Here is a 19563-nt window from a genome sequence, read left to right as displayed (position 1 = left end):
ATATGGACATCTCACTCTCTTTTTGTTTCTGTTTCTCTTTCAGTCCTCGTAGTCAGCTCCTGCAGATGAAGAAAGAGAAACTGGAGTACACACCTGGGGAACACGAGTATGGGCTTTTTCCTGCCCCTATCCATGTCGGTGAGTGTTCTTGCCTGCAAGCACACACACACACACACACACACACTTTGTCATGACTTGTTACTTCATTTCTCTCTCCCCCTTTCAGGAAAGTACCTAAGACAGAAGCGCATTGATTTCCAGTTGCCTTACGACATCTTGTGGCTGTGGAAACATGACCAGGTGATCACTGCTAAGTGTTTTCCCCCTCAGAGTCGACAAGCTATAATAGCTTTAATAGGGATTTGTCCAATCTATATAAGGATTTGTCTCTTTTATGATGTAAGGCCTGCGATAGACTAGCGTCCTGTTCAGCAGGTGTACTTGAACATCAAGCTGCCTCACGATACATAAACAGGAGATGGGCTCCTGGACTATGAGCAGTTCTAGCTCGGACAAGGCTACTTACTTATGATGTAATAACCTACATTTCTTGGTGGTTTTAGCTCTACGAGAAGCCCGATGTCCCCCTTTATAAAAAGATCAGATCAAGTGAGTACACAGTCTTAAGATCCAGTCGCTTAAATTATAATGTAACCAAACGCTATTTAATGCTGTGTCCCAAATGGCACCCTGTTCCCTATATAATGCACTACCAAGTTGTGCACTATATAGGGAACAGGGTGCCATTTGGGACGCTGCCATGGTCTGGTCAAGCTATTGTGTATATGTCCTTGCCTTGTGTAACTGTAGACGTCTATGTGGATGTGAAGCCTGTCTCGGGTTATGAAGCCACCACCTGTAACTGCAGGCCTTCCGGGGAAGCCATCGACAGAGGCTGCCTTGACGAATGCCTCAACAGGTATAAACACTGGTGTTGGAGACTAAAATAGACCGGCACACTGGTATATGCTCCCAGGCGTGCTATGTTTATCTACAAGGAAAACGCTTTCGACCCTGCTTGGGTCTTCAATTCTACATAAATGTTAAGAAATCTGCCTTGGAATAGCATCTCAAGATGTGAATTTAATTTAATATGAATAAATAATCTTGGTGTCTCCCACTTGGCTGCAATATAAGTATTTTCTCCCACTCCCTCAGGATGAGCTTTGCCGAGTGCTCCCCCGGCACTTGTCCGTGCGGGGAGCAGTGTGACAACCAGCACATCCAGAGGCATGAGTGGGTGCAGTGCCTGGAGCGCTTCCGTGCCGAGGGCAAGGGCTGGGGCATCCGCACCAAGGAGCCCCTCCGCTCAGGCCAGTTCATCATTGAGTACCTGGGAGAGGTCGTCAGCGAGCACGAGTTCAGGTGAGATAGATTTGAATGCATGTATGGATATGTGGGTCATTCATACAACATGACATAAACTCATCAAAAAAAGAAACGTCCTCTCACTGTCAACTGCGTTTATTTTCAGCAAACTTAACATGTGTAAATATTTGTATGAACATAACAAGATTCAACAACTGAGACATAAACTGAACAAGTTCCACAGACATGTGACTAACAGAAATGGAATAATGTGTCCCTGAACAAAGGTGGGGTCAAAATCAAAAGTAACAGTCAGTATCTGGTGTGGCCACCAGCTGCATTAAGTACTGCAGTGCATCTCCTCCTCATGGACTGCACCAGATTTGCCAGTTCTTGCTGTGAGATGTTACCCCAGACTTTTCTGTGGGGAATGGCCCTAGCCCTCACCCTCCGATCCAACAGGTCCCAGACGTGCTCAATGGGATTGAGATCCGGGCTCTATGCTGGCCATGGCAGAACACTGACATTCCTGTCTTGCAGGAAATCACACACAGAACGAGCAGTATGGCTGGTGGCATTGTCATGCTGGAGGGTCATGTCAGGATGAGCCTGCAGGAAGGGTACCACATGAGGGAGGAGGATGTCTTCCCTGTAACGCACAGTGTTGCGATTGCCTGCAATGACAACAAGCTCAGTCCGATGATGCTGTGACACATCGCCCCAGACCATGACGGACCCTCCACCTCCAAATCGATCCCGCTCCAGAGTACAGGCCTCGGTGTAACGCTCATTCCTTCGACGATAAACGCGAATCCGACCATCACCCCTGGTGAGACAAAACCGCGACTCGTCAGTGAAGAGCACTTTTTGCCAGTCCTGTCTGGTTCAGCGACGGTGGGTTTGTGCCCATAGGCGACGCTGTAGCCGGTGATGTCTGGTGAGGACCTGCCTTACAACAGGCCTACAAGCCCTCAGTCCAGCCTCTCTCAGGCTATTGCGGACAGTCTCAGTACTGATGGAGGGATTGTGCTTTCCTGGTGTAACTCGGGCAGTTGTTGTTGCCATCCTGTACCTGTCCCGCAGGTGTAATGTTCGGATGTACCGATCCTGTGCAGCTGTTAGTGTCTTAACGACCATTCCACAGGTGCATGTTCATTAATTGTTTATGGTTCATTGAACAAGCATGGGAAACAGTGTTTCAACCCTTTACAATGAAGATCTGTGAAGTTATTTGGATTTTTACGAATTATCTTTGAAAGACAGGGTCCTGTTATTTTCACAACCGGAATTATGGGCTCATTAGCTGGCAGTACCCGGAAAGGGCTGGGTTTTGATGACTTAACAAGTTGTAGGTGTGTCGAGGCTTGACCCCCCTCACTGGCCAATCAGAACGTGCTCCATGGCAAACAATGTGGTTGCTTCAAATTGTGCATTTAGGGATTTTTTATATTTCTTTAAACGATGAGAAACAAAATCATGAAGTTACATGTGAATTCACAATGCAGATATGGTCCTGCGTATGACCTCTAGGGGGCAATGCAGTTCACTCTACCGCTGTCATGGCTACCAGATGGCGCTCACCTTACTGCTGTCTCTGCGTTGCACCTCTCCATGTTCTCATTGGTCAGTACATGGGACTTCATGTCCCACTTCTCATCAATGTGATGGCCCTTTGCAGTGGATGTATGACAGCGTGTCCATAGACATTAACAATCTGTTGTTAACCTGGGCTGGCACAATTACTGTATAACCTCGTAACCCACGGTTATGGATGAAGACCATCATGAAAATAAAAGAATTGTCATAACCCTTTAAACATTTTTTTTGTGTGTGTGTTTGGAACCAACAGCTGAAGATGGGACTGCCGTGCATTTGTGCGGTTGAGTCCATTTCTCCCGTAACATGGACTCTTAACAACGTGATGAAACTTTGTTGCTCCTTGCTGAAACAAGCAAATAAGTATTTGGTTGCCTAGGCAACACCATGCAACAGCAGCGCACATAGAAATACAATGAATAGAATGTGCTTGGAACCTCTAACCTTGGCAATTTGACTGGTAAACTCATGGGTACACTCGCAATGGCTGCCTGGTATTGTGGTGCAATAATTTCCATGGTAATGTAAAATGGTAATTCAAATGATATTAACTGATGTGGCTCATGCAATGGAATGTATTTTTTGTTGAATTAACAAATCATAGCACATATTTTATTTCCTGCTTTGCTCCTATGGGTACACTTGTAACCCATTATGCCATCACTAACTTGATTGGGGACCTTCGTTCTATTCATTCTATTTCTATGCCAGTGCATCCAGTCAGAGGAGGGGAGAAAATGTGCGTAAACTCCCCCGTTAGTTTTGTTGTTGCCATTTAAATGGTTATTACGGGGACCGCAGTCATTTGGCTGGCCAATTACCGTCATCCAAAATTCCATGACTGTCTCAGCCCTATTGTTAAGGTCGCGTATGGGCTGTTTGAGAGCACACGCTTGTACTTGCAGAGCAGTCATTGCACAATTTCTCCATCCGCTGCATATCAACTGCAATCATTTCTATAATCAGCACTGTGTCATTTTCTCACGCCGTCCATTATTGCACTTCTTTTGTGTGAAGAGCCTGTCAAATGTCTGTTTTCAGGGACCTGCGCTGCTGCCAGGAACGGTTTGAGTCTCACGGTGCCTCTGTTTCAGATGGTTAAGCATTGCAACTGTACTGCCATTAGCTTAATTCCACCTTTCAAAATGTGCATTTCACCACCTTCTCATTTAACTCAGTATTGCCATATCGGACTTCCCTGCTGTCGCTTCCCTGTCTCACTCTCTGCCATTTTTCCAACCGTTAACAACGATGATGTGCGGAGGGCTTTATATCCGTGGCAAATAAAAAAAAAGACTAACTCTAATCAAATTGTAAGGTATACGCTGGGAGTCAAACAAGTGCAGGTGGTGAGTTTAATAATAAACGGAACATTGAACAATATAACAAGCACAAGTAACGTATAGACATGAAACACATAAACAATACTGACTGGGGAAAGAACCTAAGGGAGTGCCAGATATAGGGAAGGTAATAAGTTGTGATGCACCGATATGACATTTTTAGCCGATACCGATATTTGATATTTTCCTTGACAAAAAAAAAACGATACCGATATTTCGAATTTTAGCGGCCTTTTAACCATTCTAGTACAGTTAAATAGTTAACACACACACATGGACACAGCGGTCTAAGGCACGACATTCAGTGCAAGAGGCGTCACTACAGTCCCTGTTTCGAATCCAGGCTGTATCACATCCGGCCGTGATTGGGAGTCCCATAGGGCGGCGCACAAGTGGCCCAGCGTCGTCCGGGTTTGGCCGGGGTAGGCTGTCATTTTAAATAAGAATTTGTTCTTAACTTGCCTAGTTAAATAAAGGTTACACACACATACACACACACACACACACACACACACACACACACACACACACACAAAACACTGATCAAAAAGTTATTTTGTTGGCATTTACGAATGTCCCCATTACCAGTAAAACATAATCAAAACCTATTTCTTTCACTTACTTGCTGTGCTGTTTCATTGTTCATTTGTTCAGTCATTTCACTCTCAACCAGGATTTCTATGGAGCTCCGTTTGGGTCTTTGCGTGTCAAAAAAGAAAACAATGACCAATAGATAACTCTATTTGACTAGCCACAATAAGGATTAGCCACAATAGTGGACTTTGCGGTTAGCCTTCAAAATAAAAAGTATGTCATTGACAGTGAGGTAAATCAATACAAATAGTACAATTATGCCATAATTGAATAGATCATGCTAAACGAGGTTGGAATGTTGTTATATAAAATCAACAAAAGACAATCATTTGTTAATTTGACAAAAATCTGTTGAAATCACACTGGATCTATTATACTTTAGAATTGCATTGGGGGCATACTTATTTCACTGTACAGCCCTACCTATGGATTGTGGATCAATGACATGGGGTATCAGTCTACTCAGTGACACCCAGAGAACATTAGCGTCGTAGCTATTATTGCCGGACTCTGAAACAACTGTGAATTGAGCCACATCTATTGTCAACCTATGTGTATTGAACACTATTCCCGAGGAAAAACAATACTGCGTGGATGTTTTGGAGTCTGATAAATGTATTGGGTATTGAGTAGACTTATACCCCATTTCATTGATCCCCAATCCTTAGGTAAAGCTGTACAGTGCAATATGAAGATCAATACACACAATATGCTGACTGGGGAGGTGATTTCACACAGTCACAGTCCTGCGATAAGAGCTACAACGCTAGTATTTGCGTAAACTCAGTTGTGTTCTGTAGGTGTCACCGAGTAGACTGATATCCCATTTCATTGCTTCACATTCCAACCTGGTTTAACATTATCTAGTCTAAATATGGCATGAATCCACCAATTGTAAACTTCTGCATCATGTTCAAAAAGGTACTTTTATTTTGAAGGCAAACCGCAAAGTCCACTATTGTGCCTAATCCTTATTGTGGCTAGCATCACAACACATAACCCGGTCCGGTTGAGCCTCACTAGCCAGATGAAGCTAGCTGGCTGCTTATAACGTTAGCTTTGGGCAACAGGGTTAAGTAGCTGGCTAGCTATTTATTTTCATGAACTGAAGTTCAATTTCAACAGGCGAACAACAAGTGGCAACCTAGCTAATACTTACTCACAAGGATTCCTAAATCATTGCTAAGAATAATGGAAATGACTGCAGTTTCTACCGGTCATTGTTTTCAGGCTGGTTGTATTGGTGCTAGCTAGGTACCAAGCTAAAGCTAGCTACCCCAGAAGTTGTGGTCAAACAAATGATGCTTTATTACTAACGCGGTTTCGTGGCCGGTGTTTGCTTGTTTGCAGACTTTTTTGTACAGCTTTGACAGTGCTACTGTATCTTTTTTGACATGCAAAGACCCAAACGGCGTTCCATAGTATGTCGTGAAGCTAATAGCAGTGACGCTATTACTGTGTAACTCCGGTAGGGCAACATCTGAAAAATAGCGTACTTGAGATTGTGTAACTGTGCTTGACCAATCGGCGAAAGCCAACATCACCCACGACAGAGAACGGTTGATTGTCAAAGGCAATGAATTCCAGTATCTTGGCTTTAACGGATTTCACCTTTTGAGTTGTCTCGCTGAAATGTTCTTACTCTTTCAAATGACTGCTCGACTTGTTGACTGCTCGATCCACACAGCAGACATTGTGGGCTAAGTTATGAATGCTGTGTTGCACGTGTAGCGCAAAATTTTACGTGCCGCCATTACTGCATGTACCTACGTTATATAGGTATGCACGTCAGCTTTGACATCGGTTTTGCACATCAGCGTTAAATGTTTGCATTTTTAGCTCATATTGGCTGATTCTGATATGTTCACCTATATATCGTGCATCCCTAGTAATAAGTGAGGTACTGGAGTCCAGGTGTGCCTGATGATGACATGCAGGTGCGCATAATGATTGATGCCAGGTGTGTGTAATGATGGATCCCAGGACCGGTGACGGGAGTAGATGTGACACAAATTCTAATCAAAACAAAACAACTGGTTTTAAATAGGCTCTGTCTAAATACAGTTACAGGCACCATAATTGCTCCCCGTGGGCATATAATATTAAGGTAGACTATGGAGGCTTTTACACACATCCAAAATAATAATGGAAGCTGGCTAAAATAATCATTCAAAAGGGAATGTCGGCTCATTGTTTTGCTTCTCCCAAACTAAATCTTTCGATAAAGCTTTGGTGATTCATATGTATTTCAAAGCAATCTCATGAGCCAAACCCATTATTGATAGGCTGGGCTTTCCATGGCACTGTGTGCACATGTAGGCCTAAATGTGTTTAAATGCATAACGTTCACACTTCTATACAGAATAGGAGGCTCCTGTCAGTTGTATCCAGTGACTCCCCTATATGCGTGTAGTGTTTAAAAAAAAAAGATCTATATATAATGGAGATGTACAGACTGATAGACCCCCCCCCATTAACCCCCCCCCTACATTCTCTATAAAGAATCTGTCGTTGATATGGTGGAGGACTGAATTGTTAGGAGGATATTGGCACCCCTCCCACTTCAACGCAAGACCACTGATCTTAGACAGGTCAGGTAACGTGCTTTTGACACTTGCACCTCCTTAGTGCCATTTGAAAATAGAGCCCTTAGTCTCCCATTGACATCAATTTATAACTATGTGAAAATTCAACTTAGGGTGCGTTCGTAAATTCACTCTGGAGTGCCAGAGTGCACTCTAGGCATTAGTAAATTCAGAGCGTTGTCAGATTGTCCATTTGTAAATTCAGAGCGTTTCCCCCTCAGATCATTCAGAGCGCACACTGGACGCTCTGGCCGAGGAGTAGGGTTGATCCAAACGTTCTGACCTCACAATGCCAGTCAAGCACCCACGCTAACTGGCTAAAGTTGGCTAACTTGCTAGCTACTTCCAGACACAAACACCTCACTCTGACCATTTTACTCGCCCTAGCAGAGCTGGTTAGGCTGTTTTTATGTTATCCAGAGTGTTGGTGACTGTAACTGTGCTCCTAGCAACAATTTAATTACGCTTTTTTTGCAGAGGTTTACTGACACCGGCAATATTCAACGGGTGTTGAGCGTTCGTAAATTCATCAGTTATTCTGCGCTCTGGCACACTCAGACGAGAGTGCTCTGAAATCGGAGTAGATAGCTAGAGCGAATTTACGAACGCACCCTTAAGTGGAAGTTAGCAAGGATTCGCCGCCAAATGTATTATTCTTTCGTGTTAAATCATTAATATTTTTGTGGGCCTTTTGAATGGTTCTGTGGTGTTCATCTGTATTCCTAAACTCTGCTTTATATTCTCATATCCATGTCTTCTAATGTCCCTCTCTCTCCCCCTCTGTGTGTCCTGTAGAAGTCGCATGATGGAGCAGTACTTCTCCCACAGCGGCCAATACTGTCTGAACCTGGACAGCGGCATGGTGATCGACAGCTACCGGATGGGCAACGAGGCCCGCTTCATCAACCACAGCTGTGAACCCAACTGTGAAATGCAGAAGTGGTAAGTTATTAGGACTACTACTAATACTTCAACAACATGCCATTTCGCAGATGCTTTTATCCAGACCGTCTGAGCGGGAATAGAACTTGCGATCCTTGGCATTATAAGCCCCATGCTCTACCAACTTAGCCACACAGTTCAACTCTAGTAGTGTTTGGGGTTCACTTAGGAATGGTTTCCTGGACACAGACCGAGCCAACCGACATGCTTGCGCACTTGCTACTTACTGAAAAGCATGTTCAATGGATATTCTCCATTGAAAGTCCTTAGGCTAATGTCCAGGACACCACCTCTAGTACAGTAGACAGTCTGTTAATAACACACAATGGTACGATTTACTAAGTGTCTATAAAGCTTGTTATTTTTTACAAGGAATAATACATGAAAGGTAGAACACAAGTTAAACCAAGGTTACGATATTGAAAGTAAGTAAAACAGGAGGACCTCAACATGTTAAACCCACCGTTTAAGTGAAGAGGAATTTCAGCAACTCTTGGAGGACAGTTGAAGTTAATAAAAAGCTTCTTTATTGTTAAAAGTTGTGTTAATACCAAAAGGGCCTGAACACAGACTGTAAAAACGGTTAACGACCTTTGAGAAAAGACACCTGTTTTCCTTCTTGAATGTCCAGTGAGTAAACTAGGACACAGCGATCTAACAACTGTCTCTCTGTAGTGCTGTGGGGTGTTGTGGAGTGGGCCTTTCCAGCATGAAGCCAGTCCTCCATCTTGTCACAGAATAGTGATTATACGACGTTGTAGCTGGGGTCTTGGATACAGCTGTGTTAGTGCCCCTAGACAATGTGCTGAAACTGCTTTTTGTCCTCCCAGAAAGAGTACATTAGACAGCAAAGTGCAGCCTACACGGTTGTACTGTGCAGGGAGATTAAAAAAGTGTGTTCCCGAAATGGCACCCTATTCCCTGTATAGTGCACTTTTGACCAGAGCCCTATGCACTGGCTGTGCCCTATGCTCAAGTTCAAATCAAATCAAAGTTTATTTGTCACGTGCGCCGAATACAACAGGTGTAGACCTTACAATGAAATGCTTACTTACCTTTTTTGCGCAATTGGTTGGAGCCTGTATTAGGTGAACAATAGGTAGGTAAAGAAATAAAACAACAGTAAAAAGACAGGCTATATACAGTAGAGAGGCTATATACAGTAGCGAGGCTACATACAGACACCGGTTAGTCAGGCTGATTGAGGTAGTATGTACATGTAGATATGGTTAAAGTGACTATGCATATATGATGAACAGAGAGTAGCAGTAGTGTAAAAGAGGGGTTGGCGGGCGGGACACAATGCAGATAGCCCGGTTAGCCAATGTGCGGGAGCACTGGTTGGTCGGCCCAATTGAGGTAGTATGTACATGAATGTATAGTTAAAGTGACTATGCATATATGCTAAACAGAGAGTAGCAGCAGCGTAAAAAGAGGGGTGGGGGGAGGCACACAATGCAAATAGTCCGGGTAGCTATTTCATAGCCTGCCTGGGCAAATCTGAGTTCTCCCTCACTCTTCTTCCCTCGTGTCTGTTGCTCCTGCAGGTCAGTGAATGGGGTGTACAGGATCGGCCTCTTTGCCCTCAAGGACATGAGCAGCGGCACGGAGCTCACCTACGACTATAACTTCCACTCCTTCAACACCGAAGAGCAGGTGGGTGTGGCGGCACATGAACCATTTTCCCCGATCCACTCCGTTACAGCCCCAATTTAGCCTTGTTCCAGATCGGTTTGTGCCGCAGCAAAAAATCTATCTTGGTCGTTTTAGCATCCAAGAGCCCACTCTCCACTGGGTTTGGGTTTCGATCTCAATTTTCCCACACCTGTTCCCTTTTCCTGTTTTTGGCACACACTTCACATTCCTTTACCTGTGTCACCTCTTACCTTGAACTTCTCTCCCCTTTCATCCCCCCTCTACTGCTGCTTACTTCTCTTGCTCTCTCTCTCTACTTCCCTCTCTTACTGTACTCCCCTCTCTCTACTCCCCTCTCTCTTGCTCTCCCTCTCTCTCTCTACTCCCATCTCTCTCTCTATCTACTCCCCTCTCTCTCCCCCCCTCTCTACTCCCCTCTCTCTCTACTCCCCTCTTTCTTTACTCCCCTCGCTCTCTCTACTCCCCTCGCTCTCTCTAATTCCCCCTCTCTACTCCCCTCTTTCTCTACTCCCCTCTTTCTTTACTCCCCTCGCTCTCTCTACTCCCATCTCTCTCTCTATCTACTCCCCTCTCTCTCTACTCCCCTCTCTCTCTCGCTCTCTCTACTCCCCTCTCTCTCGCTCTCTCTACTCCGCTCTCTCGCTCTCTCTCTCTCTCGCTCTCTCTACAGCAAGTGTGTAAATGTGGCTCGGAGGGCTGCCGGGGCATCATCGGAGGGAAAAGCCAGCGAATCAACGGGATGCCTGGAAAAACAGGCGGGGCACGGCGGCTGGGTCGACTCAAGGAGAAACGCAAGTCCAAGCACCAGCTGAAAAAACGAGTGCGTGTAAGGGAGAGAGACTAGAGGAAATGTAATATCAGGTGTCTTGCTACTGCCGCTACAATGGGTCTTTGATATTTACCGTCATCAAACGTTTTAACACAGCGTTTTTATGGAGCCTAAAGGCAAAGACATTGTATTCTGGTCCTAAATCAGTCAAGTTTTTGCCATGTCTTTAGCTCTGTAACTTAGAGAGCGGCTAAGTTTATTTTAAGGGCACTGTGTATGTAGAACAGAGTGATTCTTTGTCTCAAAGGAGCTTTTTGTGGGGCGGAAGGTTCGATTAAAAAAATGACACAATGGACTTGAATAGTTAGAGGGCTGGACTGAACAGCAGCATATGATCAGTACTCCTTTATCTCTAACTTTCCCCCTCTTCTCTTTTCCCAAGGAGGAGGATTCAAGTGACAGCAGCAAGTTTTATCCCCACCTTCTTATGAAACCCATGTCCAACAGAGAGAGGTACACACACAGCACACGTGCCAAACACACCCCATCCACCCTTCACGCACACATACCCACGCAAACAGAACACACACACTCACCACTGTCTCTCTCTCTCACTCTCTGTGGCTCAGGAACTTTGTGCTGAAGCACTGTGTGTTCCTACTGAGGAACTGGGAGAAGATGAGGGAGAAGCAGGAGCTGTTGAAGAGGGAGGGCGAGAGGGAGGCCAGTGGCGGCCTGTCCATCTACACACGCTGGGGAGGAGTCATCCGCGACGACGGAAACATCAAGTCAGGTGTGTGTGTGTGTGTGTGTGTGTGTGTGTGTGTGTGTGTGTGTGTGTGTGTGGGGGGGGGGGGGGGGGGGGGGGGGGGGGGAGGAGTCAAAGGTGTGTGAGACCCACATGTGCAGGAGAACAGAACTAGAATGAATAGAATAATCATTCTACACTGAACAGAAATATGAACGCAACAGGTAAAGTGTTGGTCCCATGTTTCATGAGCTGAAATAAAAGATCCCAGAAATGTCAAACATTTTGTGCAGAAATTAGTTTACATTCCTGTTAGTGAGCATTTCTCCTTTGCCCAGATAACCATCCACCTGACAGTTGTGGCAAATCAAGAAGCTGATTAAACAGCATGATCATTACACAGGTGCACCTTGTACTGTTGACAATAAAAGGCTAATCTAAAATGTGCAGTTTTGTCACAAAACCCAATGCCACAGATGCCTCAAGTTTTGAGGGAGCGTGCAATTGGCATGCTAACTGCAGGAATGTCCACCAGAGTGGTTGCCAGAGAATTGAATGTTCATTTCTCTACTATAAGCCGCCTCAAACAAAAACATCATTTTTGAGAATTTGGCAGTACGTCCAACCGACCTCACATCCACAGACCACGTGTAACCACACCAGCCCAGGACCTCCACATCAGGCTTCTTCACCTGCGGGCTCGTCTGAGGCCAGCCACCCGGACAGCTGATGAAACTGAGGAGTATTTCTGTCTCTAATAAAGCCCTTTTGTGGGGTAAAACTCATTCTGATTGGCCCATGCCGAGTCATGTGAAATCCAGAGATTAGGGCCTAATGAATTTATTTCAATTGGCTGATTTCCTTACAGTTCATTTAACTCAGTAAAATCATTGAAATATACTGCTCAAAAAAATAAAGGGAACACTAAAATAACACATCCTATATCTGAATGAATGAAATAATCTTATTAAATACTTTTTTCTTTACATAGTTGAATGTGCTGACAACAAAATCACGCAAAAAAAATCTATGGAAATCCAATTGATCAACCCATGGAGGTCTGGATCTGTAAGCACAACCCCCACCTGTGGACGTTGGGCCCTCATACCACCCTCATGGAGTCTGTTTCTGACCGTTTGAGCAGACACATGCACATTTGTGGCCTGCTGGAGGTCATTTTGCAGGGCTCTGGCAGTGCTCCTCCTGCTCCTCCTTGCACAAAGGCGGAGGTAGCGGTCCTGCTGCTGGGTTGTTGCCCTCCTACAGCCTCCTCCACGTCTCCTGATGTACTGGCCTGTCTCCTGGTAGCGCCTCCATGCTCTGGACACTACGTGACAGACACAGCAAACCTTCTTGCCACAGCTCGCATTGATGTGCCATCCTGGATGAGCTGCACTACCTGAGCCACTTGTGTGGGTTGTAGACTCCGTCTCATGCTACCACTAGAGTGAAAGCACCGCCAGCATTCAAAAGTGACCAAAACATCAGCCAGGAAGCATAGGAACTGAGAAGTGGTCTGTGGTCACCACCTGCAGAACCACTCCTTGATTGGGGGTGTCTTGCTAATTGCCTATAATTTCCACCTGTTGTCTATTCCATTTGCACAACAGCATGTGAAATTTATTGTCAATCAGTGTTGCTTCCTAAGTGGACAGTTTGATTTCACAGAAGTGTGATTGACTTGGGAGTTACATTGTGTTGTTTAAGTGTTCCCTTTATTTTTTTGAGCAGTGTATATTTTTGCTCAGTATATTTCTATATGCAGGAATGTGCCAGGGGTAAGTTTTCCCAAAAGCTTTGTAGCACTAAGATAATATTTCATCCTTTCCCTACAATAGACTGATGATGACGTTAGTGCTACACAGCTTTTCGGAGAAACCCCAGTTAAATCCGGAATATGAATGCTGTTTTTTGTATGTGGCGTCAAGGGGAGTGTTTGTGATGGCTTGTCGACTCAATCGCTCTGTGCGTGTGTTCCTTTGTCACCGCAGACGTGTTCCTGACACAGTTCTCGGCGCTGCAGACGTCCCGGTCGGTGCGCACACGGAGGCTGGCGGCGGCCGAGGAGAACACGGAGGTCACCCGCACCGCCCGCCTGGCGCACATCTTCAAGGAGATCTGTGACATGATCACCAGCTACAAGGGTCAGTGACACACCCACACATGCAACACATACACACATTTGTGCTCGCGCACACATCTAACACGCTTACACACACACCTTTATTTAACTAGGCAAGTCAAATTCTTATTTACACTGACGGGATATAATATTAGCACAATGAATAGGCCTACACTACAAATGGAACAACATTTTTAACACATCTGATTTGTACATAATACATTCAGTGACCATACCATAATCATTTTGATCTAAATACGCTAAATAAAATCACCATGTCTCAATAAAAAAAAAAAAAAAAATGGTCTATTTTTCTGTGCGTTGATTGGTGGGGAAAAACAGGTCTACTAGCCTACTGTAGGCTACACTACTTTTTTTACGTCAATATTCATTCAGATCCATTAGCTTGTATCAATAGTATCAAAAGAAAGGTAGATAAGGAAAATCTAAGTTTCAGGGAAGAATGTACAGAGAGATATGCGTTCATCTCACCATCTTTTCCCAATGCGAAGCCAGTGTGTTTTATTTGCAATGAAAATGTCACTGTTTGCAAATAGTTCAATCTCAGAAGTCATTATTAATCTAAGCATGGAACTTTCAAGTGGCCTTCCCGCCCCAGACGGTGGCCCGAAGCAGGAACGTTGAAGCGTTAACTGCAAGCTACACGCACAGCTTTTTGGGCTGACATTCTGTCACTTAAACGGGTTAAATCTGCAGTTTACAAGGAAGAAGGAAAACCCCTGTGGACATGGTGGAAAAACTTGAGGCCTTTACTAGGAAGCTTGAGTTGTTCGATTTGGACTTGTCATCTGGAAGGCTACTACACTTCAGCACACTGAAGGAACAACAGGCATGGGACCAGGCCGCAGCATTGTCACACAGGGGATGGAAGATTTCATCAAGCAGCTGAGGGACAACTTCTCCACCAGATTTGAAGACTACAGCATGCCCAAGGATATCATTGCGTTTGTACGTGATCCTCTCACAGTCCGCCCAGGCGGAGAATACTCCTCCCTTGCTAAGAAAACGATACCGTCGCTGGACGAGGCCGCAATTCAAACTGAACTGATTGAATACCAGACATCGAGCCAGATCAGAGATGCGATCAGTAGTAGTAGTAGTAGTAGTCCTTGTGTGTGTTTTGGCATGCTCAGAGGAATACAGCACAATATAGAAACTTGCATTTTATGTGCTAACAATGTTTGGATCGATTTACACCTGTGAGTCGTTTTCCTCTATGAACATAATATAGACTCACGACAGGAACCGGCTTTCACTTAAGTCAATCGAGGACTGCCTGCGCATCAAAATCTCATCCATCTCACCCGACATCCACAAGATCGTGTCCGAGGGGAAATGCAACTTTTCACTTTAAGTACAGTAAGTAACTTAGTGGCCTATATGACTGTAGTTTAGTAAATTCTAGCATTATTGTGAGTGCTTATCCAAGGATATTTAGTTCTCAAGCTGACAGTATTTTCTGTTTGTTCTGTCTTTACAGGAGCAGGCTATCCCAATACAGACATTCAGACACAAACATCAATTTGTTTTCTTTCAATTATTGTTTTATGTAGGATGCTACCTTTTTGGCCAGTTGCAGTTGTAATTAGGGCTAATAAAAACAAATCCTGCTTCTATTAGTCCATATATTTTCTTATTGTGGAAGGTGTTGTTAAGCCTCATAGCCTACCTTAGCCAGTTAAGTTATTTAATGTAGGCCTAGGCTCGGATGAAATAGACTCCAATTAAGCCCTCTTGTTGTTTGTTTGTAAAGTCAAATTAAAATGAAGATTATTGTTGAAGTTAATTACTTGACTGGTGTAGTTTTTCTCCATCTGTTGCTGTGCAACACTTGCATAACAAGTTAGTTACAGTACCAGTCAAAAGTTTGGACACACCTACTCGTTCGGTTTTTCTTTCTTTTTAAAATGTTTCTACATTGTAGAATAATAGTGATGACATCAAAACTATGAAATAACACATATGGAATCATGTAGTAACCAAAAAAGTGTTAAACAAATCTAAATATATATATATTTTTTATTCTTCAAAGTAGCCACCCTTTGCCTTGATGACAGCTTTGCACACTCTTGGTATTCTATCAGCCAGCTTCACCTGGAATGCTTTTCCAACAGTCTTGAAGGAGTTTCCACTAGGGTTACACGATATATCGGTGAACATATCGGAATCGGACGATATTAGCTAAAAATGCTAACACCGGTATCGGCCCGATGTGTAGTTTAACGCCGATGTGCAAAACCGATGTCAAAGCTGACGTGCATACCTATATAACATAGGTACATGACGTAATGACGGCACGTAAAATGTTGCACTACACGTGCAACACAGCATTCCTAACCTAGCCCACAATGTCTGCTGTGTGGATCGAGCAGTCAACAAGTCGAGCAGTCATTTGAAAGAGTAAGAGAATTTCAGCGAGACAACTCAAAAGGCGAAATCCATTAACGCCAAGATAATGGATTTCATTGCCCTTGACAATCAACCATTCTCTGTCGTGGGTGATGTTGGCTTTCGTGACTGGTCGAGCACTGGTACACACTACCAAGTGCGCTATTTTTCAGATGTTTCCCTACTGGAGTTACACAATAATAGCGTCACTGCTATTAGCTTCACAACATACTATGGAATGCCGTTTGGGTCTTTGCGTGTCAAAAAAGATACACGTCAAATAATACTATTTGACAATAACACTATTTGACGCGTTAAATAACACAGTTCTCTTATAGAATGTTGTGTGTTATGAATTTGCACGTGCAAGCCAAGCACCACCACTACTATCAGTAGCACTGTCAAAGCTGCAAACACCGGCCACGAACAATGTGTTTACAATACCACGTTGGTAATAAAGCATTATTTGTTTGACCGCAACTTCTGGGGTAGCTAGCTACCTTTAGCTTGGTACCTAGCTAGCACCAATACAACCAGCCTGACAACAATGACCAGTAGAAATTGCAGTCATTTTCATTCTTAGCAATGATTTAGGAATCCTTGTGAGTAAGTATTAGCAAGGTAGCCACTTGTTGTTTGCCTATTGAAATTGAACTTCAGTTCATGAAAATAAATAGCTAGTCAGCTACTTAACCCTGTTGCCCAAAGCTAACGTTATAAGCAGCCAGCTAGCTAGCTTAATCTGGCTAGTAAGGCTCCACCGAACCGGTTATGTGTTGTGATGCTAGCCACAATAAGGATTAGGCACAATAGTGGACTTTGCGGTTTGCCTTCAAAATAAAAGTACCTTTTTGAACATGATGCAGAAGTTTACAATTGGTGGATTCATGCCATATTTAGACTAGATAATGTTAAACCAGGTTGGAATGTGAAGCAATGAAATGGGGTATCAGTCTACTCGGTGACACCTACAGAACACAACTGAGTTTACGCAAATACTAGCGTTGTAGCTCTTATCGCAGGACTGTGACTGTGTGAAATCACCTCCCCAGTCAGCATATTGTGTGTATTGATCTTCATATTGCACTGTACAGCTTTACCTAAGGATTGTGGATCAATGAAATGGGGTATAAGTCTACTCAATACCCAATACATTTATCAGACTCCAAAACATCCACGCAGTATTGTTTTTCCTCGGGAATAGTGTTCAATACACATAGGTTGACAATAGATGTGGCTCAATTCACAGTTGTTTCAGAGTCCCGCAATAATAGCTACGACGCTAATGTTCTCTGGGTGTCACTGAGTAGACTGATACCCCATGTCATTGATCCACAATCCATAGGTAGGGCTGTACAGTGAAATAAGTATGCCCCCAATGCAATTCTAAAGTATAATCCATCCGGTGTGATTTCAACAGATTTTTGTCAAATTAACATATTATTGTCTTTTGTTGATTTTATATAACAACATTCCAACCTCGTTTAGCATGATCTATTCAATTATGGCATAATTGTACTATTTGGATTGATTTGCATCACTGTCAATGACATACTTTTTATTTTGAAGGCTAAGTGCTAATAAGTCCGCTATTGTGGCTAATCCTTATTGTGGCTAGCTTCACATAAATGGGTGCGACCACCATTAATCAAATAACAACTGTCTTATAAATTAGGGTTATTTTAGATGATGATACCTAGCTATATAGTTAGCTTGCTAACTATAGCTACTGAAACAGATTGTCGATTTGCTATGTTATTGGGGAAGAACATTGCTTGCATCCATGAGCTAGCTAGCTTTTTTTATGACCAGCACTGATGGTGCGCGAGACAAATTTACCAGCATCATATCATACGTATCGATGAATCGTTGTGGCATATGAAATACGAGGGATAGTGTAATCAATGTGTAATAACTATGTAAAAGTATTACGTGACGTGCAGTCATATTTAGGTCCTGATTGTTGACCAATCTTATTTCACACGTCAAATAGTGTTATTTGATGTGTATCTTTTTTGACACGCAAAGACCCGACTGAACAAATGAACAATGAAACAGCACAGCAAGTAAGTGAAAGAAAAAGGTTTTGATTTGACTGGTAATGGGGACATACGGAAATGTCAACAAAATAACTTTTTGGCCATTGTGGTGTGTGTGTAACCTTTATTTAACTAGGCAAGTCAGTTAAGAACAAATTCTTATTCACAATGACGGCCTACCCCGGCCAAACCCGGACAACGCTGGTCCAATTGTGCACTGCCCTATGGGACTCCCAATCACAGCCGGATGTGATACAGCCTGGATTCGAACCAGGGACTGTAGTGACGCCTCTTGCACTGAGATGCAGTGCCTTAGACCGCTGCGTCCGTGTGTGTGTGTTAACTATTTAACTGTACAAAAAAAATGTCATATCAGTGCATCACTAGTTCCTGTATATGCTGAGCGCTTGTTGGCGGCATTTCCTTCACTCTGCGATCCAACTCATCCCAAACCATCTCAATTGGGTTGAGGTCGGGTGCTTGTGGAGGCCAGGTCATCTGATGCAGCACTCCATCACTCTCCTTGGTCAAATAGCCCTTATACAGCTTGGAGGTGTGTTGGGTCATTGTCATGTTGAAAAATAAATGATAGTCCAACTAAGCGCAAACCAGATGGGATGGTGTACCGCTGCAGAATGCTGTGATAGCCATGCTGGTTAAGTGTGCCTTGAATTCTAAATAAATCACTGACAGTGTCACCAGCAAAGCACCCCCACACCATCACACACTCTCCTCCATGCTTCATGATGGGAACCAGACATGCAGAGATCATCCGTTCACCTACTCTGTCTCACAAAGACACAGCGGTTGGAAACAAAAAATCTCAAATTTGGACTCATCAGACCAAAGGACAGATTTCCACCGGTCTAATGTCCATTGCTCGTGTTTCTTGGTCCAAGCAAGTCTCTTCTTCTTATTGGGGTCCTTTAGTAGTGGTTTCTTTGCAGCGATTCAACTATGAAGGCCTGATTCACACCGTCCTCAGAACAGTTGATGTTGAGATGTGTCTGTTACTTGAACTCTGTGAAGCATTTATGTGGGCTGCAATTTCTGAGGTTGGTAACTCTAATGAACTTATCCTCTGCAGCAGAGGTAACTCTGGGTCTTCTTTTCCTGTAGCGGTCCTCGTGAGAGCCCGTTTCATCATTGCGCTTGATGGTTTTTGCGACTGCACTTGAAGAAACTTTAAAAGTTCTTGAAATTTTCCAGATTGACTGACCTTCATGTCTTAAAGTAATGATGGACTGTTGTTTCTCTTTGCTTATTTGAGCTGTTCTTGCCATAATATGGACTTGGTCTTTTACCAAATAGGGCGATTTTCTTTATACCACCCCTACCTTGTCACAACACAACTGATTGGCTCAAACGCATTAAGAAGGAAAGAAATTCCACAAATTAACTTTTAACAAGGCACACCTGTTTATTGAAATTCATTCCAGGTGACTACCTCAT

At 43.7% G+C, this 19563-nt stretch overlaps 1 protein-coding gene across 6 annotated transcripts in view; it reads left to right on the top strand.

Annotated features, from left to right (window-relative positions):
• LOC106588182 (histone-lysine N-methyltransferase ASH1L) overlaps positions 1–19563 on the top strand; it is a 47656-nt gene that overhangs the window by 16039 nt on the left and 12054 nt on the right. For 4 of the 6 annotated variants that reach the window (XM_082970311.1, XM_082970310.1, XM_082970312.1 and 1 more), the window contains exons 7-17: positions 44–138; positions 227–300; positions 564–609; positions 811–919; positions 1159–1365; positions 8222–8368; positions 9916–10024; positions 10695–10850; positions 11236–11306; positions 11423–11586; positions 13533–13685. In XM_082970311.1, the coding sequence (XP_082826437.1) occupies positions 44–138; positions 227–300; positions 564–609; positions 811–919; positions 1159–1365; positions 8222–8368; positions 9916–10024; positions 10695–10850; positions 11236–11306; positions 11423–11586; positions 13533–13685 (1331 nt within the window). The remainder of the gene's footprint in view (positions 1–43; positions 139–226; positions 301–563; positions 610–810; positions 920–1158; positions 1366–8221; positions 8369–9915; positions 10025–10694; positions 10851–11235; positions 11307–11422; positions 11587–13532; positions 13686–19563) is intronic. The other 2 variants (XM_045709519.2, XM_082970313.1) reach the window with 1 other exon arrangement.

This window comes from Salmo salar, chromosome 27 (assembly GCF_965601325.2).
Source record: "Salmo salar chromosome 27, fSalSal1, whole genome shotgun sequence".
NCBI lineage: Eukaryota > Metazoa > Chordata > Actinopteri > Salmoniformes > Salmonidae > Salmo > Salmo salar.
This window is presented reverse-complemented; position numbering and strand designations above follow the sequence as displayed.